At 41.7% G+C, this 26,066-nt stretch overlaps 1 protein-coding gene across 1 annotated transcript in view; it reads right to left on the reverse strand.

The window, feature by feature from the left end:
• Positions 1-26,066, reverse strand: part of LOC142075747 (CUGBP Elav-like family member 4) — a 719,152-nt gene that overhangs the window by 299,582 nt on the left and 393,504 nt on the right. Inside the window, exon 3 of the mRNA XM_075137566.1 lies at positions 13,953-14,001. Within this exon, the coding sequence (XP_074993667.1) occupies positions 13,953-14,001 (49 nt within the window). The remainder of the gene's footprint in view (positions 1-13,952; positions 14,002-26,066) is intronic.

Below are 26,066 nucleotides of genomic sequence, written 5' to 3' on the forward strand. Positions count from 1 at the left end.
GGTGTCTGCATTTAATTAATAAATAATAGGCTGCAATGCTAATCTCCTTCTGCTAACTCTTTTCTAAAGGTGCAATCTATTAATCACATGTCACTGCCAGCCTGGTCACTTCTTTTTTTAGATTCAAGACAGAAAAAAAAATAGCTAGAAATAAATGGATCCTAAATACAGCAGGGCAATTGAATAGCACAGCCAGCATTATGATCCACTGCTGATTTCAATCCTTAGCTACAAGTTTTTCCCCCTAAGGACGGATATAATACTTTAAAGAGAGAGTGAAGGCTTGCGATGTTGTTAAAGGTCAGCATGTTACTAATGTCTGCAGAATGGAGGGTTTTTTCCCTGATTATTTGCCCATGGAAATTCTGTCACTCTATAATGTCTGTCGACATACAATAAGACCCATTTCTCTGGGCACTGGCTAAGGCATGCGAGATATTCCTGTTGAGATGGGGACAGCATAACTTTCTGAAAAGCACTGGAAATATCTCACCTGTCTGGCACATGGGTGAGACTAGGAAGTTAGAAACTCAAGGAGAAGAAATGTTTGTGTTGGTATGGAAATGTGGTATGGGGGAAATGACAGCACTACTCATCTGGGACCATATAGAAAGAGTCATGCAAAATGCTTCCTTTGCATGTGAATATCCACTTTCCAGGAAGCTTCCCTCTCAGCGCTCTCAATGAACTTCATTGTGTCCGTAGACACAATGAAAATTTTCACCTGTTCAGCTTCAGGATTATCACCCTGCTGTGCCTTTTCTAGGGTCTTTTTAGAAAAATCTGGAAAAGTTTGACCCAGGAAAACATTGACCCTTGTGGTTTTGTGTGCGGGAGGCGGGGAGGGTGGGGAGGGAGGCATGTGTATTTAGGTCAAAAAGCAAGTTTCCATCCAAATTATTTTGATTGGAAAATATATCCTACTATCTCTAGCTGATACACATAATTGATCACAAAAACGTATCCTTACTAATTGAAATGATTTTCAAAAAGATTAAAAGCTTTTCAGAAAGTTCATCTCCGCAATTCCAACCTGTTTGATATCGAAGTTGTGCTGAAGCCCTAGAAGAGTCATTCTCTGGCTAAATTTCTCTATTCTTCAGTCAAATGCAAGTCAGAAGGCTCAGCACAGAACGTCTGGGTGAAATTTTACAGTCAGCTTACACAAGAGGTTAAATGAGATCTAACGATTCCTTCTAGATCTAAAACCTATTCATTGCCTTTTAATCTAGACAGAAACACCAGAAGAATGGTTAGTGCTCCAGTGTTTTGGCCTTTCCTCTCAAAGTCCAAACTTCAATAAGAGAACATTACAGGCTCTAATAAAAACCACATTGCCTGTAATACCAGGGAAGAGTGCTGGATCACACACTGAGATCAAGGAGAGACGGGATAAATTCAGCTCATTGTAAACACTGCAGAATATACTTGCATCAGGATTTGAATGTTGTGAGACATGATGTTTGACCCTGGTTTTGTTCTAGGTGTTTCTGGTCCCTTTGAAGAGTTCCTTATAAAGAGACAGTTGGTATTCAGGGATCGCTATATCCCAGTTTCCTCCTACACCCTAGTTTCTCCCACAGTACGGACCTGCCTCCCCTATAGTGAAGGGAACGATGGCATATCGGGCTCCCTGTCAGTGTGGTGTGTCCCTCAGGCATCTGCTGAACCTCAGTTTCTTTTCCACTAGCAAACTTGTACACCAAAGACGGCTACTTGGCCTTAGCTGTGACCAAATACTCCAACCAGGACCATGTGGTATGAGTGTGCAGGAAGAAGGTCCTTGTCAAGAAGGAGGCCATGTTATTAGCTTAAGCTCTTGCGTATGTTATTCAGGATGTCACTTGCTTTGTCTCAGAGGATGTGTCCCCAAAAGCAGCTTTGCTTGAAGGCTGTCCTTAATGTTTCCTTTCCCCAGGTAGACCCTAACTCCGCAGCCCCTGTCCTGATGTATTAGTTTCACTCCCAGTTGTGCAACCCAGCACAACGCTTTTTCTCACATCTGGGAAGACACTGTATGACAGGACTGCATCCAGACACTGTATCTGGTCTTATCTTTAGAGAGTAAGCTCTTAAGGAAAAGAGGGCCTCTGTCTGTTCTGTACTGTACAATGAACCTAGTGTCATGGTTCATAACTGGTCTCCCAGGCACTGCCGCAAGATAGATAGTAAATAATTAGATTTCTGATCTAGGGAATGGAGAGACTGCTTTGGTTCAGTCCAATCTCTAAAGTCATTAAACTCATACTATCTTCATTCCCCCTTGCCTGAGGTTCTGGCCCATTCTCCCACATCTCTTCTTCATTAGCTATTCATAATAATAATAGTCATAGTCATTTTGGAAAAAAAAAAAAATCCAATAAAACAACTCATCCAATATACCTTACATTGTGGCAACATAATTTCATGTTAATTGGATGGCTGCTTGGAAGTGTCAGTATTTTGTGGTTTAAAATCAATGCATCTGGCCATTTATCAGCAACTCAAGAGATGGATAAAATAAATATTTGGGGGAATTAATTACCATTCATATGGCAATTCATGGGCAGGAAGTATTTTACTAGCTAGGAATTCCTGCATACTAGGTTTGATGCTACAAGAAAGCATCCTTCCACTAAGGCCAATCTTAACACATTTGAGTTACTTATCCTATATTTTTAACACTCTTCTAGTCCTGTTCATTGGGCAATCCCAACTTGTGATATGAAACAAACCTGCCCTGGTATGGGACATGTCCTGCTGCAGTTCCCACAAGCATGAGCAGGCAGCGTCTTCTACAGGAACGAGTCTGACTTGACTCCACTGTAAAAGTGGGAGGGATCAGCCTCACCAAATTGGCTCCAACTATTTGGAAGAACATCATTATTTGGGGAGATTTTCAAAGGGAATATTTAGACACCCAAGGCCCATTGACTTTATGTGAGATTTGAGCAGTGAAACATATTTGACACTTTTGAACATCTCTATTTATCTAACCAAGTTACTTCTGTGGAACTAATGATTAGAGTACCTGAGCACCTAATAATCTTTAATGCATGTATCCTTGCAGCACCAATGCTATTTTATAGAAGGAAACTGGAATCAGAGCAAGGTGTTGGGCCAATTTTATGTATATATTCAGAGAGTCAAAGACAATATTAGCCACCAGATAGAAATGGAGTGAGAATAATAATCTGACCCTAAGTAACCTCTTCAAGGTCAAGGAGACAATCTGTGGCAAGGCAAGAAGTTAAGCTTCAGTCTTCCAAGCTGCAGTCTATTGCCCTGTGTAGAGCTTTCTCTTCCTCTGTGCAGGATCAGGCTGCAAGACTGCCCTTAAAATTGAAAAGAAAGGAAACAGTCCCTCACTAATTGAAGCCAACTGTTTATCCTCCCTGGGGGAAAATGTTTCAGTGCAGTGCTGCCTTGAAAATTACCTCTCTACAAATGATATTACAAGGGGCCATATTCATTTTCCATCACAGATTCCAAAACAGGCTGGTTTTAAAGATAAAAATATTTTTCTTAATTATGAAAACACATTTTAAAGACACTGATGTTACGCACTGCTTTTAATTTGAAGCTTTTTTTTTTGGAGTTCACTTTCAGCCATGAGAATGGGAGTGATAGCAAACCCAAATACAAAAATGAAAATGGAAATTGACTTTAAAGAGGAAGTAAAATTGATCAGATTATCTCTATTGCTCAGGCTGATTGGGATGCAGCCCCTCTTATTCTTCCCCTGATATTATGAAGCAAACACATTAATGGAGAAAGATGCCTTCCCTTTTTAGGACAAAACCCCAGCATCTCCTACAATCCATAGGTTTTATATAGCAATTTTTGTTCATGGATCTTAACTAGGGTTTCAGAAAAGTCAAGTATCATCACTCATACACTACAGACGGAAAACTGTGGCATGCAAAGGTGAAAGTTGTGATTCATCTTACCTCTCTTCAGGTGTCTAAAAGTGAGATATCTAAATCTGAGTTAATTGCCATAGGTTGATTCCAGATTCAGTGAAGAGAGAGAGATGGGAAATTTCCGAGCACCATTTATCCCATCTGTCTTAGGATGGGGTGAATCACAGTTTGGAAGCACCTCTCTCCCTCCACTGTCCACAGGAGGAGTCTAGAGGACTAACTTAAACTATATGCCTGATATTTAGGCGCTAAAGCTAGGCAAAGTGAATCCTGCCCGAAATAACATTTTAAAGACAGTGGCATAGAAGCCCTATTTAAAATTTCTTCTGTCCCTAAGTCCAAGGCTCCTAAGAGGTCCAGTTTCCGGGTAAAAGCACTAGATACAGTTTACTCAGAGAGCTAAATTATTTACATAGGGATTTTCTACCTCCCAAGCTGATTTTATGTACATACTGCAGAATATATATAGCAATTGGAAAATGCTGTGTATGCCATGGAGGAAAGTTTTCTTGACCTCCAGTATCTCCTGTGTCTTGAAACTTCTTGCAAGCTGCGATATTATAATCTGGGATCTCAGCAGGCAAGGGGCAAAATCCTTCTCACTGAAATTCCCACTCAGAGAAGAGAGAGTTCAGTCTGCATTGAAACTGCAGGATTGAGCTAGTCTTATTTTAAATTGCTCAATTGTAACCTCTGTGTGCCAACAGCTGAGGGTATTGACTATAGTCCAGACATTTCCCAGCTCCTACATCAAACTAAAACTCACTTTCCAGAAAGACCCTGGATTACTCTAGAGTTAAAGGTCTTTGCAAGCATGCAATAAACAAGTGACAGTCATGAAGAAACAGACACACAGCATTATGTGCTGAACACTGGACTCAGTTTATATCCTGGCAATACTTTAGGCAGCAGTATAACTGTATGAACTGTACCAGATCTGGAAAAAACAAACTTATTTATCTAGATCCAGGGTTTTAAAAGTGTTTAGGTACTTGATCGACATTGATTACAGTTGGGGTTAGATGAATAAACAAATACACATTAATTACATGTGTATGCCAGTTGCATTCAATTGTAAGTTCCAGAAAGAACTGAAATTCAGACCTAGAGTAATGATGGCAGGTAGGGGAATAACTTTGGATAATTTATAGTATTTTTGTTTGTTAACTATAAAACATGCCTCTTTTATTCCCAATTCTAAGTGACCTGCAACCAGTGAGTTTTCTGCCAGATGCCCCAGTTTCCATTCTACTAATTCTTCTCTTTGTCATTCCTCTTTACATCATATTTTGCACCTCTTCTAAGACCTCTGCCTTCCTGGTACAGCAATCAGCAACAATGGCATTTTGACATGGGGAGAAGGACTGGACGTTACGCATTACAGGTCTTGCCCAGGGGTTGCTTGTGCATTTTCATTAAAGTATCACTCGGTAAAATACAGAAAAAGAATCCATACAACAGGAGAAAGGACAACACCAAGCCCCTCCTACCTAACTCATTGCTAACTGTATAGGGGATGATGGTGCATCACTGCTCCAGGAGTTGGGCTTGGGCTCAGTGTGAGAATATTTTGATCCTTTATGAATGTCAGACCAAACTCACAAGGAAGAAGCTTGGAAAATCTCAACAAGCAAATGAAATGTAAGCTGTGAACAACAGTCACCCTTACTTTATTCAACATCAGGCAGAAAAAATGGCCAATATGTTCCCTTTCCCCTAAATGCTTCTCTGAAAGAACAGCAAAACATGCCTTCCAATTTTTAAAGAAATGCCCATGTAACCATAACTACAAGTTCGTCAATAGAAAAATACATAATAAATGGCGTGTTATTTCGACTCTTTTGTGAGACAGTTCATTAGAAACTTCATTTGTCTACATGGATTGCACTTATTCAGCTATATTCTAATAAAATGCACATTGCTTCCAATAAAGGGAATGCATTTGCTATTGATGTACTATAAACTACTATACAGAGATGTGTTATTATATCCCTGTGTAATAACAAGCCAATTATAATGATCAGCAAAACCTTTACAATAAAGTCAATGCATAAGGAGTAATTATCATAATGCATTCTAACTGTTCAGTGCCATAAATGCTTTGCAATTAATTGTGGAGTGTATCTATAAATGTATTATTAATGCTGTATAAAAACCCATTGACAAGCAACCTTTACATTAAAAAAGGATACTAGGATTGTAATGTGTCCCTGAGTTCACCTACGAGGTTGAGCTGTATTTACAAAGGCGGAATTTCTTATAGGATTACATTTTTTATTTCCTCCACTCTCCTCCTCCCACCACTTCTTCCATTTTTACCCTGTTATTGAAAAAACACTAAATATCACTGTGCAGTGTGAGGGGCCTCGATCATCCACCATACTTGATTTTTAGCCCTGTACACATCGTTTTGGACACGGTTAGAGGCTTTCACTGGTGTCTTAACCCTATGACACTGACAGCCTGACATGCATGAATGCCAAAGGTGCTAGCCACAAGAAATAAGCAAATAAAAGCATATCACAACCTAAGCAGACAATGAAAGAAGGGTGAGAAGGAGATGGGAATCGAAGTTACATAATTGATCAAAAGTCGTGTGGTAGCAGAGAAAAGAACCGATATCAAAACCTCAAGGCGATGAGCTCCCCAACCTCTCCCCAGGCTCTGCTCTAGTGTCCTCTCCTTCATGTCAGTAAACTATTCAGTTACAGATGCTTTATGAAAAATGTGCAATATAGTTTTTTTTTTTTCCTTTTATTCCCTTAATACTTGATTTTAAAAGGTTGTCCTTAGGACATGTGCTAGAACACAATGTCCTGTGGATCTTTTCCAGTTCCTATTGATGGGCACCCTTCCATCGATTTCAATCACGACGGAAAGGGCAGACGTGAACAAAAGTTTGATGTCCCTTATTTTCTTTCAGCAGGTGAGTGTGGAGCAGAGCACATCAGCCTTCCGCAGTGTCATCGAATATAAAACACCACACATGAGGATCCGCCGGAGCTTTTTTCTCCCCCAGAATTAAGTTTTACCAGACAGTGGAGAACACGAATGGGGTCATCCAGGGCCACTTTGAATTAACTGATCCATTTGCATGCTGGTACATTCTGCCTGCTTGGAAATATGGCTCTGTGAGGACAACAGTCAGCTCTCAGTAGGGTCATGCAACTCTGAATTTCCACAATAAACTAGGAGATTTTCGTTTCCCATTGACTGTAATCAGTCCCACAACAAGCCACAGCTAGAAAGAGACTTCCATGAGTACTAAAATGCTCTTTTTAGATCAGGTTTATTTTAGGGCTAAAGGAAAAAACGCTACAGAATTTAACAGATATTCAAACTTGGAATAAAATCTAATGGACAGGTTCCCTTTGAACTCAGTGGCTTTGAGCATTGCTGTAGAAGGCTCCATCACACACAACGGGGTTTAAAGCTCGGCTCTGCCTTTCAAAGACTGTGGCTTCACCTGAACAGAGAGAAAGGAATAATGTCCAAATCTGGGTGAGTTTCTTAATTCTGCTCTGGACCTGACGCGTCCCTGTTTACATGGGAAGAAAACCAGGACATGTAGGCCAGAAGGGTCCAGAGTGATCCTCAAGACTGTGGGATGCCTAAAGTGGCCTTCGTGGTCCTAGGCCCAGCTCCTTCCCCAGCCCTTAACCATACGGGCAGGGAGGTGAACACACTTCAAGGCACTGACATCTCTCCCTCCCAATACTACGGCATCTCCAACAGCCATTCCTCAGGAGCCCACCCTGTCAATGACACTAAGGCTTTCTGTTGGTCCTGACACTTCCCCAGACTCTGAGGCAAGAAAGCTGTCTCTCTGTTTAATATCAAGATTTTTTGGTTAGGTTCTTGTTTTTTCTTTTTTCCTTCAACTCACGAGCTCATCTCCTCTCCCAGCAGATTTTTTTTAACAGAATATTAGATTGTTTTTAAACAGTTATTCTTCTCTTTACCCTTCACACAGAGATACTGCAACTCAGCACCAATGTGCTCTTTACTATTGGATATGTAATTAATAGAGAGAAGATCTTTAGATTTGGGTGTGGTTTTGTTTTATTTTAATTCCTCCTGCAAGAAAAGTAAAAACCAGCTGATTAATCATGTTTGGGGCAAATCTCAGGAAGAGGAGATGCGTGAGACTAAAGAGGAGGGTTTGGCATGGAGTTGGAAATCTCCTTTCAAACTGCAAGGGAAGATAAAGAGGGAGAGAGATGTTGTTTAAACTGTTGTGGGCACCGAGGGAAAAAAAGGGGAATATGAGGCCCTGGGAGTGGTAAACGATTTGTCCAGAGGTCTTGAGTCCAGACCTCGTACAATGTGAAGACAGGAGCTGTTACTGTCCAACTGTCTTAGCCTTGCAAGTGTAATGGTCGCAGCAAAGGTTGGCACACGTGTGTTGCGTGACCTTTGCAAGTCCCTGTCTGTGCCTTGCTCTACCCAAGCTATGAAAAATTAGGGTGAGTCATACTGGGCTCATGGCGATGTTGAAAGAGTTAATGGGGGTGTGTTCATGGAGAAGTAAGCTTGGATCTTTTGCCCCAACTGTGAGAAGGGAGAACATTATCTGTCTCCCTGGGGTGTTTGCCAGTGCCACCTGCCTGCTCCTGCTGAATGGGTGTGGGGACCACCAAAGAAAAAGAGATGAGCAGTTGAAGAAAAAGCTGTGGCAGGTCATATAATGATACATTGTATGGATTACCACCTGGAAACAGGACATTCCCTCAGCCTGCTCTCCAGCTTCTGGGGTGGGAAGTCTTTTAAAGAAGGCCACCAAAGGTACAAGATAGGGAACTGCTGGTAAGGTGGTTTCCATGGAGCTTGATGTGCCAGGCAACAAGTGTGCTCAGAGGTAAGGAAGAGATGAGAATTAGAAAGGTACAACTCTGATGCATGCATAGTCCCAGACTTCAGGACTTCTTGCATGCAGGCGTAGCCTAACCTCCAGCAGTGCAGGAGAAGAGATGCTGAGCTCTGCCAAGATTGTCATCTCCTTATTTACCCTTAACTCTCTTCTTCAGACCTTTCTGGTGGGCAACCAAACCTCCTCTTTGCAAAGTGCTTCCAAGGAAGAAGGAAATAATTCTCCATGGCGTTTTATACCAGTGTGAAGCCAAATTAAGCTGAAGGCAAACCAGTCTTACTTGATTTCAGCACCTGAACAGGCCTGGATCTGGCTAGTACCTGGATGGGAAGCTTCCTAAGAGGTTTTGGCCATCAGCAGAAGCCACAGAATTCTGATCAGTTAAAGGGAAAACAGCTAAATGTCAAATAGTTAGTGGGATCTGGGGCTCTGTTTGTCACAGATAAACCCTCTGCTGCAGCAGAGAGCTAGTGAGAGTTAAAAATGGCTTGGATGAAATAAGAAATAGATCCAGTCTTTTGTCTCAAATGAAAATAGGGCTTAGAAACCATGGAGGAGCCATTCTGGTCCCATCATCATTGCTGAGCTGATGGAAGGAAATAAAAAGAAAGAGATCATAGTGCATGAGCAAGGCACCACTGTTTTGCTGTTTACTGTAAATGAGTTCTTGGACATTTTGCTCTGAAGCTGGAATAAACCATAACCAAGCAGATAATTTCAGTGCCTGCACATTGAGTAACGGGTAGAGAAATGATGCAAGTCAGTTGAAATATGAAGTCCAAACCTTCCAGCTGCTGCTGTCACGTCCCCCAAACAGCAGACAAAAAAAGACACATTGCACATGCCTCCCCTAAACATACACAAACAAATTTGCTTGAAAGCACAAACACAAACAGACGCTTTAGTAGATTTGTGAAGTCTTGCATGCAGAAAACACTGCAATGTGATGAATTGCAGACTCTCCCGTAAATCTCGCAACACCCTCTCTGCAGGACATTGCACCTTTTCAATGTTAAACCACTTTGGACTTTGTCTTTTTATTTTCTTTAGTCCAGGAACCTTCGGTATCTGTTCCATAAAATGCAGGAGGACCCCAAAACCACCGTGAAGTGTTTCTTGGTAGAGACAACACTGGGCCTGGGTAGTAGACTACGTGCATCTTTGCATGCCTTCCTTTACGGATCTTCCTCTGTCCTTTGAGAGGAATATGGGAGCAGTGGAACATCTAACCATCACTAACGGAGTGCAACTAGAGTAGCAGGAGAGTCCTTTCCTTTTAAAAAATGTTACTTCCTGTACAACCTAGTAGGACTGCGGGGCTGTGTTTATCATCGTTTAACCCTGCCAGCTGCAGCAAGAGCTGTCCAGTGAGAGCTAGAGATATTGTGGATAAAATAAAAAATGGCTCCAAACTTTTGCCCCAAACCACAAAACAGACTTGAAATCTTTTCCTAAGTTTGCAAAATTTTAAGTCACTGATATTTACAGACTATTTTTAGAGTTGAATATGAGACAAGGAACCAAGAAAAATCATCAACAACAGGATGAAAATAATAGAAAATTCTATCAGTTTAATTGGGATTTGTCATGTTCAGAATTTAATGTGGAGTTATAGCTTACATCCCTAAAAACATATTGGACTACCTAATCTATGGCGAAGTAGTTTCTGTATAGTCAAGCTAAATTTGGACAACACAAAGGCCAATGAGAGTTTTTAAGATACCCTTAATAGAGCTAGAGTTACACTCTGATTTTTCAGAACGAAATACAGAATTGTTGCCTTTTTATCACATGCTATCAATTCCATCACTGCTAAAGTCTCTATAAAATGTCAAAGGACTCTGACCTTCCGATCAGGTATTTGAAGCTTCATGAAGCATTTTGTAGAAGGAATACCCTTATATAACATTTTGTAGCTTAACTACACTCACATGCACAAACAGGCAGGAACGCAAAATGCAAAATTTTCCCATTAATTTAGACTGTTTCCCTAGAGAAATGTATTGAGAATACATTCATTTCTAGTTCCTGTGAGATTAAGCAAATGTAAATAATGCCAGTTTTTATTGAAAAGGATTGCACTTTTTGTCTTGCTCCTAGTCCAATATGGAGATTAACAAACAAAATAATAAAACCAGCAGAACTAATAAGGGGCGCTCAGGATTTCCACTTTGTTGGGTTGAGTATAATTTGTGCCAAGCAACCTTCTGAATTCTTCCCCAAACCTAGATGGTCTGATAGTCTAAATTCTCGCTCACACACACTAAGTGCTAACACAGCCACTTTCAGTTCAACTGAGAATCAAGGCACAAGAAGGGTTAAAGACCAAGAAAATCCAGACTCCAGAACAACAGGAAAAAATGCTGAGCAGAATCTGGCTGGAGGGGGAGAGTAAATTTTGAACTCCCACCAGCTTTGGATTGTGGGTGAACTTACTGGAAAAGTCAAAGATTCGTGGTTTAACAAAATACAGGTATTTGTCCCTATATAAAACTCAATCTCACTTCCTCAAGAATACAGCTCACCATTTCCAGTAAAAGTCTCCTTGCAAACTACAGTTTCAAAGAGCACTGCGTTCTTTCTTTAATATCTTGTCCTGGCACCAAAACTCCCCATAAGCCAGAAGACAGAGGTGTATTCCGAGAGTGGGCTTTGGGCAGACCGAAGATTTGTGTTGTGCAGAAGAGCTGCTTCATCTTCCAAGGCCCCCTTCTTCCTTCACATCCCATCCTGATACACAGACGGGGTATAATAAGCTACAACTTAAGTTTCTTTGTTGCTGAAGTTGACCTTTATCTTGCAGCCCTAATGAAGTCTTTTGATGTGCTCCTAAGATACACAGCTTCCTTTTTAGCATTCTGTTTGCCATGCCTGCTTTAAGCGGTGGGCTCGCAAAGAACGTAAGTTTTCATACAATGCCTCCCCTGAGTGCCAATTGTTCTTTTCTCCCATAGTTGCCCTTGAGTCATGCCATCCTGAAACATCACCAGCCCAGAAGCAGCTTGTCAGTGGGGAATTAGGACAACGTGTCTTTCACGACAATGATGAGTGCACCCGCTTGGCCCCTGCATTATGATCACCACCGATAGGAGCAACATGGGAGCGGAGAGGGTGAGAAAAGATGAGGTTTGTGTCTGTTGGGGAGATAATTAGCTGAAATACAATGGGGAGGAAACCACTGGTGTGTCGGATAATGTGGAATCAAACCGCCACCGGAGCCCTTTGCAGTTCAAACCACCCCTTCTGAAAGCAGCTGTTCTTAGCAAAAGAGTTTGAAAACCTTTCCCAGAAAGCCAGGCGTGTGTTCTCTATTAGTGATTTGCATTAAAAAAAAAAAAAAAAGAGTGATTGGGAGCTACATACCCTGTAGGCACACTAAGCAAATTGGCCAGCCTAATTATTATTTTTTGGTATGTCTAATTAAATAGACAAAAGGCCCTTCCTTCACTCTTGCTGTCGGCACGAACTCCACTGGAATGTGCATAATGTCCCCCCGTTTGCCCAGGCAGCTGAGCCTTTCCCTTTTCCCCTAGGAGATCGGCGTTGACAACTGCCCACGGCTTACCCACTCCTACTCAGACACGGAGCCAGAAGGGAAGGGAAAAGGGGTAAATTGACTGGGTTCTGTTAAAAACCACCGGACGATGCTGTATGATGTGACATGCCTTTGTTGTAGGTTAGAAACGTGCCGTGGCCCTTGATAGCAGAACTTGTCATCGCAGAGCCCATCAAATGATTTCTGCCCAGTGTTGGTCAAATTCCCCCGAATTTACTTTACGGGGGACTCTAAAGGTGCAATATTTATCCCTGAGCTTTCTGGCGTTTTTCCAGCACTCAGCTCTTCTCCTGCTCTGCAATTACACCGCACCACAGCCCTTCCTTACAGAGCCTCTGTCGACCTGCTGGTTTCACCACTCCGTAACACCAGCCCTTTAACTACAAGCTACGTACAAAGTCTTCCAATGACTTGAGTCACTGGAGAGTTTCAGCCTCACACTGACGCAGTCAAAGAATCTGGAATCCAAAGCTTTCAACTGAAAAAAGAACACAATTTCAGTGCCTTTTGTCTGCGAGGCATTTTACTCCTTTTAAGTAGTTGTTGCTGGGGATTTCCACTAATGCCAGCACAAAGATAGTCGTCCCATAAATGAAGAAGAGTTTACATCCATGGTGGAAATTAAAGAGTTTTCACACATCTGAGCCACATCATTACTAAATGACAAAATCTACTCCCACATTTATATGATACATAAGCACTAGTGTTTTTACTGCATATATGGGCAAAAGCCTGTCCTTTTTTTCCCACAAAGAGATAAGGATAGAGAGGAAGGAAGCACCATGGTATTATATATATATGTGTATATATATAAATGCACAGATATAAGAAAAAAAGCAGAATGGTAATTTATCGAGCCTAACAGACCATCTCACACTTTCGCAGTGAGCTCTGTGTTTGATCTGACAAACAGGCCCCTATTAGAAGAGTACGATGAAGTATCAGCACATCAGTTCTGGTAGAAAACCTTTTACAGGAAACACCTTATCACTGGTGATCTATTGAACAGTCACTTAGCAAAGCCTTCCAAATCCACTGTGCAGGATGGAAAAGCAAAAGACCAGCTCCTGATTTCACCTACACCTGTGCAAATCCTGAATAACTCCCTGGGACTGAGAGAAGTCTTCAGTTTCTACAACAGGTTTATCCAGATAAGCTGATACAGGTGCAGAAAACTCCGCTACCTAAGAATTTGCTTTTTTCCAAAACCAGAGTTTCTTCAATCCAAGCAGAAACAACATGGTCAGAGAAACCATAAAATATCTGCTTTATCCCAACAAAATTAAACACCTCTGCAGCTCAACCCAACATAAGTCTGGAAAACCTACATTGCCGTCACTGCTGTTAAACTTTGTTAAGTAAGCGCCTGATGCTTCACTTCTTAACGAGGCAGTTATTTGTTTCCCAGGCAATCGCTGGCACCTGCCTGCCTTTTAAAATCAAATAATAATTGAATATGAGGAAAGCGAGACGAAGTAAAGGAGATTTAATAAAGAGAATCTTTGCTGCAGAGGGAATTTCTTTGGCAGTGATTACGTTACTAATTGATCAACACATTGCCTGAGAGAAGCCAGAGACAACAATTATACTTAGCACTGTGGCTGAAAGCAATGCAGTCAACTACCTCCTCGGCTTTCGCTGTCCGCTGGTTTCACCTGGATTGGTCTGTTCATCTGTAAGACAGAGCAAAGAGAGACACATAATTAATGGTGGAATCAAACATTCATATAGAGGCTTGCTTTGTTTTTTTACCATGCATCATAGTTAGCACCAGAATTTACTCCACGAGGGGGGAAAAAGTAATTAGTAAGCAAAGAAGTAATTGCAGAGTTCGGGTTGTTTCTTGGTCCAAGGTAAATCAGTGTCACCCCATTTACCTGACAGGGGCTCTGTTGAATCACACTGGGAGAGAAATCTGACTCATTTCACACAGGCCATGAAATTTTAAACATAACTTTTTAAATTTCTAATAGTTTCCTCTGGAAACACTACTGTGTCAGAGCAGAAATGCTTTGTCAGAACATTGGGATCAGTGAAACTTTAATTGCAAAAATTTCTTGAGATTGGCATGATGAAAAGAAAATGGAAAAGTGAATTCCACCTCCACTGTTAGCTCAGTAGGATAGTCACTTGTAACACAGCAGACTCCATTTCATACTTGAGGAATGGGATTTGGATCTGGTTTGTCCACATGCTGCAGGAGTGCTGGCTATTGAGGGTTTTTTGGGGGGAGAGGGAAGAGTGGGAGTCAGAATGTCTCCCCCTGTTGCTTTTTCAAGCATCTTTTTCCTTTCTCACATCAGAACATAAGCAAGTATAAAAACTCTGCTGGCAGGCTGTGAATAGGATTTCTGTTCTCCAACTTATCCCTCTCTCTCTCAACAAAAGCATTGGGGACCATCGCTATCCCCAGAGCTGCTCACTCCCAGGAGAGAGGGCAACAGATGTCCACGATCATCTTCACTGGTAGTGCCTAACATGATGTGGGTGTCTGATGAATGGGGGTGAGGATATACCCCTCCTGTTAATAGCTGGAGATGCAGATTGGATCAGAACCAGCTGAGATTGTCATCTGAAAGCCCTTCCCTGCCTCTTCCTCCATGTCACTTAAAGCAATCCAGGCACTATGCTCAGGGACTATTCAAAATATCTTTCTGTGTGTGACCACCCCTGAGTGGAATGAAATTATCCTTCAGATTCGGCAAACAAAGAAAATGCAAGTTCAAACAAGCATCACAAGGAGCAGGAAGTCAGAAGACAATGGGAATCTCCCAACATATCGCTTCCCAATAAAGTCAGACCACAAATCGGTTGATGAGTGTCACAGGGTGCTTTCAGGTGATACTGTTCCTCCCTTATTTGTGGCTAATCACAGTTGGGTAGCAAGGCTGTTAGTTTTCTTTTTTTTTTTTTTCTCCTAATTTCCCTTTTTTTTGAAAGTAGTTCATAATCATTTAGATTTATTCTAATTGCTCTGCACACATATTTAGTAATAAAAAGTTATCAAGCTGGCTGACAAGTAGGTTAAGATGATGGAGAGCCTAGCAGATCCTGCTGCATTGTTGTCTCAAGAGGAAAATGTACTTAGCCATAAACTGACTACAGTTAGACTCGCACTCAGGAAGAGAAGGATCAATGGCTCCAGATGCTCCGGAGCAGTTTCTGCTCTCCTGTATGCCTGTATCATCCAACAAACTCCAGACAGTTGAAGTGCGAAAACCAACAAAGAATTTGGTACTGGAGAAAGCTTGTATCAGCCCCTACTTCTGCAACTGTAAAGACCTGTCGCTGACACAAGTATCGCAAGATATTAGCAGGGCTCAAGGCAATGTATTTAGCGGCAGCAGGATGGACATCCTGCCATAGGGCTCCTGTAACCACATGTGAGCAGCTAGCTGTTACAGACATTTAAAGATCTGACATCACACAGGTGAGGGGGGTAATTTGTGTCATGTAATTCCAAATGTCTAAAAAGTGTGATTTTAAGCCACTCTTAAGATTGGTGTCTGAGATGAAAAGGATGAATGGTCTCCTGCAGAGCCTGTTCCTCTCCACTGATCGTAAAGATAGTCTATGCAGTTAGAGTTAGGCGAAATGAACCCCATCGCGGTTCTCAGGCGCAGGAGAATGAAGCCAAACTACCCAGTTACTGTGCTTTAACTTCCCCCAGCCGCTCAACCACTGCGATCGGTTTGCGTTTACAGCAGGTTGGTGTTGACACCATCCAGGTACCAAAGTCTGACTTGAGAGCTGTTAACTTTTGACAGTTGCACTCATGCTATATAATATGGGTTCCTAATGTGGACACAATGGCTAATCTAACTCCAATGGTCAGAGGAGGGTGGTCAGAGGTCCCTGGTGCTCACTCCAAGACAGTTAGAACCTGTATCCCAAGCAGTCAGTAAAAGAAATAGTCACAGTAGCCAGGAATTTATAGGAGATGTGCTGCATACAGCCCAGAGAGGCAATGTCTGGAGTCCAAAATGGACACAGTCTTGCAATGCAGAACACTCCATAAATCAACCAACGTAGGTACTGATCTAAAGCCTGCTAAATGCCATGAAAATCCCCACTGAACTCAAGTAAGCTTTGGATCCAGCCTCTAGAAAAACTATACAGAGCTCTTCCTACTTGTTGTTGAGTTGGATGTGGTCAGTTTGCAAAAGGCAGAGGACATCATCAGAGCCTTCAGCAAAAATGAGAGGTGACTAATATTTGTTTGGTTTTTTTTTTTGGTTTTTTTTTTTTTTTTGAGAATGGGGCATGAGAAAAAGAAGACAATCACCAAGAAAGGGAAAAAGAAAGGGAGGGAATGAGCATCCAACAGAGGAAGAAAAAACTGGGGAAATTAATAAGTAAAAGGCTAGTGTAATTTAATGTACACTATGATTTATACACTTGACAATTTCTTTATAGACCAAAGAGAAAGTGCTGCCTGCACGGAGCTCATAATACAAATTGAGATCATCTTGACATGAAAGACACCAATTATAGGGAGAAACACTGAGAGGAAAATAATTAAGTTTTCTCTCTCCATCTATGGAACCTTTTTTTATTTTTTTTTTTTTTTTACACAGGCACTCTGGAGCAGGGAGCTGGCGTGGGGAGCAGAAAAGGGCTAACTGGGAAAATAAAATGGCAGAAAGATGTACCTTCCCCTGTCTGGGGAAATGCCTTCCTGGCGAGAAGAGAATTCAGAGGTTCAAGCTCTCTGTTTATTCTTCAGATGGGAATTGTCATGGGTTTAATGCAAAGAAACCAAAGTTTATACTCCAAACTGCAGTCTTCTGAATAGTGGTTAGGGGAATATTGATACGGACATCTTTACTATCTGTCCTGTCTTGGTGGACCCTGAGGGTGCACTAGGAGAAAGAAGATTTGCCAGTCAGCAAATCTGATTAATACCGTGGGTATCCACATGGGATTATAGGAACTACAGAGGTGGCTGTGAGGTTTTATTGACACCTATCTCTACAAGTCTTCAAAAGAGATTTGGCAACATGGGAAAAGACCTAGGTAGGCTGATCCAGCATTTGAACTGACAGACGGACTGAATGAACTCTGTTAGGCTCTCCTCTAGGATGTGCTACACTTCTGTCCCTTGCAATGGTCCTTCTTTTCTCTGCCCATAGATGCTCTCTCTGCTCTCCTTTGAAAGGTGATCATGGTTCCTTATTCTATATTATCCCTGTTGGGCTGCCACAGTGAAAGAAGTATACTGTTTACCATTAGTTAACCCAGAGTTTATCTCCTCTTTAACTTCCCTCCTGTCCTTTAGGACCTGACTAAAAATTTTTATTTTCTGTATAAACTATGAAGATTCCTGACATTATGGTACCAGAATTCGTAATAGTCATAAAATTATTATAAATCATATTGTCCTGTTTTACAGTGTTTTAAGCACTTGGGTTGATGGAGGAGTTAGAACTTCAGATGCATCACACTTCTTTTCATTTGATCCTTCGCGCGTTCATCTCTGCTGAAAACCACCTTTGCTATCACCTTTGCACACTTTGGACAAGATGATCTTACTTGTTACACTTCATAGTCTTCATTTTGTCTTTTCCTTCCTTTTGCCTAAAACCAACCCATTCAAATAATGCCAGATGTCATCCTCTCACACCAGCTTGCCACTTGCCCCACCTGCCCCCACCCCAATCCTCCCTGCAAGCAGAAACACGGCATCATTTTTCATGTCCAATTACAGCCACCGTGGTGCCACTGTTAAAAGACAGCGCAGGTACTCCTGGCAAAAAGGGTTTGAGTTACAAGAAGCGATGAATTACAGCAAGCCCTTTTTCAATTCTCCGCAGAAATGAAATGTCAGAGCTTGCTGCTGTATTTTTCTCAGCACCATCAGCTACAGGCCACTGCAGGAATTAGACAGGGGACAGACGCTTTTCTGCATCATGATTTTTTTTTTCCTAAGGTTGTCATTTTCTCCCCCACCAACCTTTTTCTGCTCCCTCTGGCTTTGATATTAATTTAGAGCAGGTAGAAGGATCACCTGGGAAAGAAGAGTAGGAAGCAGAGACAGCTGATTTCTCACTGTCTCCATCTTTCTTCCTCTCACTGTTCCCTTTCCTTTCTTGTCTCACTCACTTTTTCGTTAGTCATTAATATACCTGGTGTTTCTAGCCAGGGCTAAGGCTCTACCAAGCTTGAGAATCGACAAATGCAGAGAAGAAAAGAAGAAGAAAGGTGAAAAAATAAAAAAGGATGGAGACACCCTCAATAGCTTCAAATGTGATCTGAGAGAGGAAGAAAAAGTGAGAAGAGGAGGAGACTACTGAAGATCACTGAAATGCCTCTAATGGTTAGGAAGATCATGTCCAAGGCAGAAGAGAGCTGTGTTGGAGATAATCTGCTGGTTGTGCTTAAGGAAGAAATCACTTCATGAGACAAAAAGTGATTCTAAAGCTTGTATGATCTATAAGACCATGGAAGATGATCACAGTGACCATCTATCTAATAATAGTCTTTCCAACCCACCTTAGAGGGCTTAAGAAATTTGAATACTCCCTGAGAACAGACTGGGGGGTTTGATTAAGGCTTTGTATCAAAAACTGTGAGGAAAGGTATTCTATTGTCCATATTTCCTGAAGTTCTCAAAGAGCCAGTCTGGTACAGTGTAGAAAGTAGAGGTGTTAAGCTCTGACAAAGCCTGTTTCCAGCTCTGCACTGGCCTTCTGGATGAATTTGGAGATATCATTACATCTGTCTCTTTCTCAGCTTTCTCATCTGCTTCTTTCTCAGCGTTCTCTTCTGTACAATGAAGATAAAGATAGCCTAATGCACCATGAAGGTGGCTGATGAAAAAAATGTATCTAAATGCTGGTGTTAAACAAACAGACAAACGTCCAGTCATTTCTATGCCTGAATTACGTGAACAGACATAATAACAAATAACAATCTCTTCTTGCTCAGTCATGTTCTGTTATGTTTGGTATTGTTGAGGCATCAGCCCTCTAAATCGATGATGAAACATTGCTGTGACCTAGTCACAAAGGATAGGATGCTGATGTAGGATGGCAGGTCTTAGCAAATGCTTATTGGGCACTACTGTATCTCTGTAGATGCTGGCTAGCCTCATAGAAGACAATCCCATCCCCGAATAACTTGCTTCCTAAAGATGCCATGTAGTTCTTGGCGATCTCATGACATAGCTCAGATGTTAATTGGAGGTGTGAATAATTAATAACTGCCCTGAAATTTCCCGAAAATATGGTTACTCCTTCTTTCTTCAGTGGGAAATATTTTTCTGTTCAAAATCTGCCCCAAAACACTAAGAGGAATTTCACTTTACCACTTCTGCCAACTTTTTGGGAGTCTGCCACGTACAGAATTACAATAGTAATTCCTCTGAAGTCGACAAAGCTATTTATGTGAGTAAAGGTACTGGCAGGAATGTGTTTGTAAGAGTGGGTCATAACTTTTAAAGCATTGAGCAAAATCTGCTGTGATTGAAGGCCCTAAGGAAATGCAAAGTATATTAGTGTCAAAGTTGGAAAGGCCAAGAAAATCACCTACAATTGAATTGTGTGTGTGTAATTGCAAAGTTCAAGTAAATCACTCTGTACACGATTCTGAGTGACATAATTGAATTACAGTGATCTAAACTAGATAGCCGTAAGAGTGAATCCAAAGCAATCTCCTCTCTCTGAAGAAAAAAAACAAAGGCAGGGCCCAGGTCCTCAGCTCAGGGAAATTTCTGTGAATGTTACAGAATCAGGAAAGCTGCTTCAACGTAGGTTAGCTACAGCCAGCCTTCTGTATTTGTGTATTGTAGCTATAAGGCACAGAGCAAAAACCTGTCCCCATGGGAATAGAGGTAAGTGCTGTGGTTGCATGAATTGCCGTGTGATTACACATTAAGCATACTTTTGTGTGGGCAGTGCAAATTGATACAATGTTGGATTAATGAAAGAGTAGGGAGAGGAAATGTTTTAGAATGTTTGGTGAAAAAAATCACATTGGCTTGCCGTGTGGGCAGCACTCCCTAGTAATGCATTGCATCTGAAATGTCTCTATCCCGACCTTATCTGGGTAGTGGACTCTTAATTCCTCCCTACCACCCTCTTCCCTGCCTGACGAGATGTGTGTCATAGACATGTACACAAATAGATGAGAAGACCTGAAATGGGAATGTATGAGATATGAAAAAAAGTCTTGAAGGGTCTGACCTTTACAAATCCGTCAATGCTCTGGTGCCTACCCCTGAGAATGATTGCTACCGGCCATCCCCGGACTCTGAGAGTATTTTCTATATATCATATAAAACACATTATAATCCATCCCTCTATCGATTCATCTTTCCACTCATCTCGTGTATATAGATGAACGTAGATGGGGCTTAAGTTCAGTTCAGGTTCATGTGCAGAAGCCTATGGCTTCAAATCCAAAACTTTCTCCCCGCAAAACAGTTTGGTTTTGAATTTGAAGAAACGGTTGATCTTATTAATAGCAAAACAAAACCGTTCCAATACAACAGATCCTTTGGTTTGTACTTGGGGAAGCTGAGCATGTAGTGCTCAACCTCACGGTGCCTGTGGTTTTAAATGAAGCGGGGAGGGATAAAAGGGGAACTCACTCCTCGGCAGGTTTGAGGACAGCAAGAGGAACAAAACAGGATGCTTGGAACAACAAAGCCTTAATTGCCAAAACCAGAGAGACAGCACTGGGGTTTTTTTTTGAGTATTTGTATCTTATAAGTACTGTTTCATATGCAAATCTGCACGTGAAAGAGACAGCAGGAGATCCTCTTAAAGCTTTGGGCAGTCACACAGTAAAAATGATGTTTGATAGGACTACATTCACCTGCTAGACTGTGCCATCACACAGAGTGTGCCCTAAGGTACCAGTGCCCTGATCATCCAGATGGGTATTTACCTGCACTCATGGATCTTGCCTGGCTTGTGCACTTGACCTTTCCTTCCTGGGAAAGAAGGGGCCCGGGTGGATGCGATTTCAGCTTGGGAAAGGTGTCTGTCATCTCAAATCCCTTGCATATGTGAGAAGTCCCTGGACATTCAGCGAGTATACTCAAGCATGTAAAGAGTCCCAGGACTGGCCCACTGGTGATGCTAAGCTATACAAAAGAGTCTATTTGTCTGTGTATCCTGACAGCAGCGGTATAAATTTTGAAGGGACACCCTGCTCATTAAATCTAATTCCCTGCTGCTACCATGAGCAATCAAAATGTAAAATTCTGTTCATAAACACATCAAATTCTAACACAAAACTAAGTCAGTCTTTTACTGTCCTTTCCTCCGTTCTTCCCTAATATCAGTAGGGATAAGCTTTTCCACAGTCTCACCTCTTTTCTAATTTCCCACTTGACTTTATTTCAAGGTAATTTACATCCAATTTTAAAATGTGCCCAAACCACCTTTTATCTAAAATCTTTCTCCTCTGTCACTAGCATTTTCTATTAGCCAACTCTGCATCCATTTAGTAGAAAGCAACCACATCCTCCTTTAGGCTAGATATTGTGATCCCAAACTCTTTCAGGGCAAAGCAACAGCATAATCCACAGACGTGAAGGTAGGCCATATAGATACAACCAAGATAGCCTTAAACTACCCGGCATGGCTAACGAATAACTGTATCTAGGTGGCAACATAGAACTTAAACGAGCGATGCGAATGTGTGCCAAGGGTCCTAGATCAGCTTTGCAATGTGTACTCAGCTCGGGTGTTTGCAGATTTATGTTTATCTGTGCCTGCACTGCCTAGTTGAAAGCTTGCTCTCAGACCTTGTATTTGAGTTGTCTCACAGATGTTCTCTGTGTTGGTCTGCTCTGAGGTTGCCCAGCAGTGCCTGCAGCTGGTGCTCATCCAGGCAGAGGCACTGCTGGAGTATGCTCAGGAGCTGCCTTGGTGAGGAAGCGCAGATAAGGGGGAAGGTAGGTGTTCTCTGCATATGGGGCATGTCATCATTTTGTGCGTGTTGGGCAGACTCCACAGAGGCCAGAGGCCTTTTCAGCATGGACGTGCGCGGGGCAGGCAAGCAGGCCAGAGAGACAGATGTACTACTCAAGGCATTATAGACATAGCCCCTGCCCCTCACTTAGAGATGAACATCTGTTGTCGTCTTTTCCTTACCCTGAGCCCATGACCTCTGGCTGTTGGCGCTTCCCTGCTGTGCTCTTCCCTCTCTAAGCTTTATCTCTTCTTCTGAAGCAAGACCCAAATGCCGCCTTTGCCACTAATGGTTGCTTGGCTTGACTCTGCAGACTTTAGGCAAGGCCAAGCTCCCATTGACTTCAGTGCTTTGAGTGCAAAAGGAGCTTGGCCACCATCCATCCAAGAAGATTAGACCTTCTGTGCTTGTGGCTTTGTATGCCTGGACACAAAGATAAGAACCACAGCCAACCCTTTTGCCCATGGAGAAATGCTTTCCACAGCACTGCCATTTAACAAACAACTGAGTAAGCAGTATAAATTAACTAGCTGCTTTCACCCACTGCCAGAAGCATGAAATAAAGGCTCTCTTACTGATATAAATGTGCGGGTAGCCTCAGGGCCTGAATTAAAGCATAGCCTCCCCAGGAACTGGAAGAGGCTATCACAGGGTTAATGTTGCAAGCAGGGTTTTCCTTGGTACTGGATTAGCTCCACTCTGAGTCAGAAAGTGATTTTCCCCCAACACTGGTCCTGCTTTCAAGGGTGACGTGTGTTCCCTCTCTTCCTCCCAACCTAATTTCCCTTCTCGCAAGGGTGAAGGTCATCTGTGGGGTAAGCTTGCTGCAGGATAATGGATAGCAATCCATTACCTCAGTCCTGCACCCCAGGAGGACCAGACCTAAACCTATTCCAAGGAGGATGTTGTGGCATTTCTGAAGCATAGTGGCTTCCTTCTCAAGGCATATCCCTATCATGATACAGGTGGTATGGTTGTGCTCTCCTTTCAGTTCTATTAATGAACAAATATAGTCTAATTATTTTAAGATAACCTGAAATATGCCCCGTTCAAACAGGAAAAAACCAGCAGCCATGCAACCGTCTCCACTAATTTGTCTAAACTGATTTGAAATCACACCTCAAATTATATGTGTGAAAACCTTGCCTAAAGATAAACCCCTTAGCTGTGCACTGGATCAGGGCTGATCCTGAGGGAGCCGGCAAAAAGAAAAAATAACAAAAAATAATTAAAAAACTCCAAATAAACAAGGAAAGACTCAGGGAAAGAATAAGATTATCTTAATCTTGACAGTGCCCCTTTAAAGAAAATCTTCTGTGAAAGGCCTTAGAGCATTAACTTTTTCTTCAGTCCTGTTTCACAGCTAGGAAATGCATATTAGGGGGGGATTTTAAGCCCATCTAGCCGCCCAAGTTAGTCCTCCGTTCCTAACATCAAATGAATAAGCACAAGCAGGAACCTTGCAAATACTAGTACAGCGTTCAAAAAGAGGAGAAAACAAAAATCCTTAACTTCCCAAACAGAATCAGGCCCTCCAATGCAAAAGGAGCTACCCCTCACCCCCATCTATGTATAACTGGTATCATCTGGTCCTATGTTTTGACAATTATCTATAACATAATTACCAGACTGATGAGTATCACTGATTAATTATGCCATCCTTCAAAGTTGATCTGGGTACTTACAATAAACAAACACCCTGGTTGGGTAACAAAGGTGATTTTCTGTGTCTGTTCCAGCCATCAAAGGCTAGCAATCTCATTCCACCATGTAGGGATGTGGTTGGAGACTCCCAGGGATTCATTTTTGATCTGTCATTCATGCTTGTCTCTGGTCCCTGACCGCACCCTGGTTTCCCCCCGTCCCGAATGAGAAATATTTCCTCTCCACTGAGAGCTATCCAACGAGAGTGATGTCTGATACTAATGCATCGCTGATGCTTTCTTCCTCTAATTATGCCTAAACATTGCCTTTCTTTCTTTTCCTCCCTGAACAACCACTTTTTTTTTTCTTTTTTTTTTTTTTGCATCAACATGTACCAAAGCATTAAACAAGACATTCCATTAATTTCTTCATCATCATAACTTAAGCCTGGGACATACCCTTTAAATATTCATTCAGCTATGAAAACTGGGCATTAAAATTTTAATAATGTCAAGCTCATTTGAACTGAGCTCCTGGGGGACTATTACGATACAATTAGAATAAATATGATGATTGATTTGGTGTAAAGGTTCACCTGTCCACATCTGTTAGTGGCCGGAAGCAGCATGCCACCTCTGGCATCGCAGCCGATAACTCCAAGTTATTTACTCCCTTCCTCCTCACCCCCATTTGCTTTTCACTTGCTTGTGAGCTTGACCCCCTCGCTTGCTCGCATAACGTGTGCAGCTTGGATGAAGTTGGAAGAGGCAAACCAGAGAGACCTCATTGAGAAGAGACAATTCATCCAACTGCATTTTCCTCCCTCCTTCCCCTTCTTGTGCTGTGGCATTTGATTAAAGACAGAGTGTTGATCAGAGCCGCTAGAAGTTCAGCTATAAACTTTCTGGCGGGATTAGCCATTAACCTTTTTACAATATGTTTCTGAACTCCCAGGGTCTGATTCTTCTGCGTGGATTGGTAGCAAGCCTGAGCAGCCACCGATTGACGTGTTTGAACCAGCGCGGAGGAGAAGGCGGCTTGCTGCTTTCCAGCAGCATCCTTCCAAAATCACAGCAGAGAAATATTCTCAAGATGTGACGCCGAGAGTAAAAAAAACACAGAGAGGAAAACCGAGCAAGAAATCACACTACTTAAGGAACCTTCTGTTTCAAACGCAGGATGTTCTCAAACACACAGACAGATAATTAAAAGATTTGTGTCCACTGGGTGCTGAGCATATTTGAAAATTTGGGCCAGATTGTACTTTCTCTCTCTCTGCAGTGTGAATTGGGTGCTACATGGTGTAAATATGAAATGAGATAAATTGGAGCCATGACCACTGAGAACAATCATGGGGGGTTTCTTTAGATCATCTACTTTAAATAAACTACTCATTAATTCTTTGAATTAGGGTATAACGCAAACCTCACTGTATTTAAAGGTAACCCTGATCTAGCCCTGCTTGCAAGCGCTGCCAGTGTTTCTAGCTTTTGGGGCTTTACCATCAGTCTCCTGACATAGGGCGCTTTCCTTAAATCCTCAACTTCTGGACCTAAGCAACTTTTTAACAAGAATTTTAATCCCAGAATAAAAGAAAATTCTTAATACTCAAAACATAGCTCAAAGAAAATGAGCTATGAGTGAAAATAAAAGCTCTCTTATTTATATTATCATATCATATGTGATTGCTTGAGATAATTTATGATTGATGCATCTTTACAGTAGGCAGTGTTAATTATTAGAAGCATTATTTGCTTTTCACTCTTTTAAGCTGTTTCTTTCCTCTCTGTATTTTGCTTAAAGCAGACACTGATCCTAAATCTGTCACTTTCTTTTTCAAATTCAAATCCAGTTCCTGTTCCTGTTCCTATTCATTGTCTTTATTTCTGCATTATTTACTTTCCAAAACCTAGTAAAATACATAAAACAGTCCAAAAAAACTTGTTCTGCTAAAGAAAACAAAAATACTTCGACTAAATTTTATAGAACAAAAATGTACATATATAAATCTTTAGACAAAATCCTTACATTTAGGATCTGCTTTTACTATCAGCAGCTCATTGTTGGTTCTGTATGACGGACCTGGCACTTCATTTAGTTTACTTAGCAAGGAAACATAATTCCTCATGGTAACAATCATTTGAGATCAACAGGTCTGATTCTAGTGTTGGAT

This window comes from Calonectris borealis, chromosome Z (genome assembly GCF_964195595.1).
Source record: "Calonectris borealis chromosome Z, bCalBor7.hap1.2, whole genome shotgun sequence".
Classification (NCBI taxonomy): Eukaryota; Metazoa; Chordata; class Aves; order Procellariiformes; family Procellariidae; genus Calonectris; species Calonectris borealis.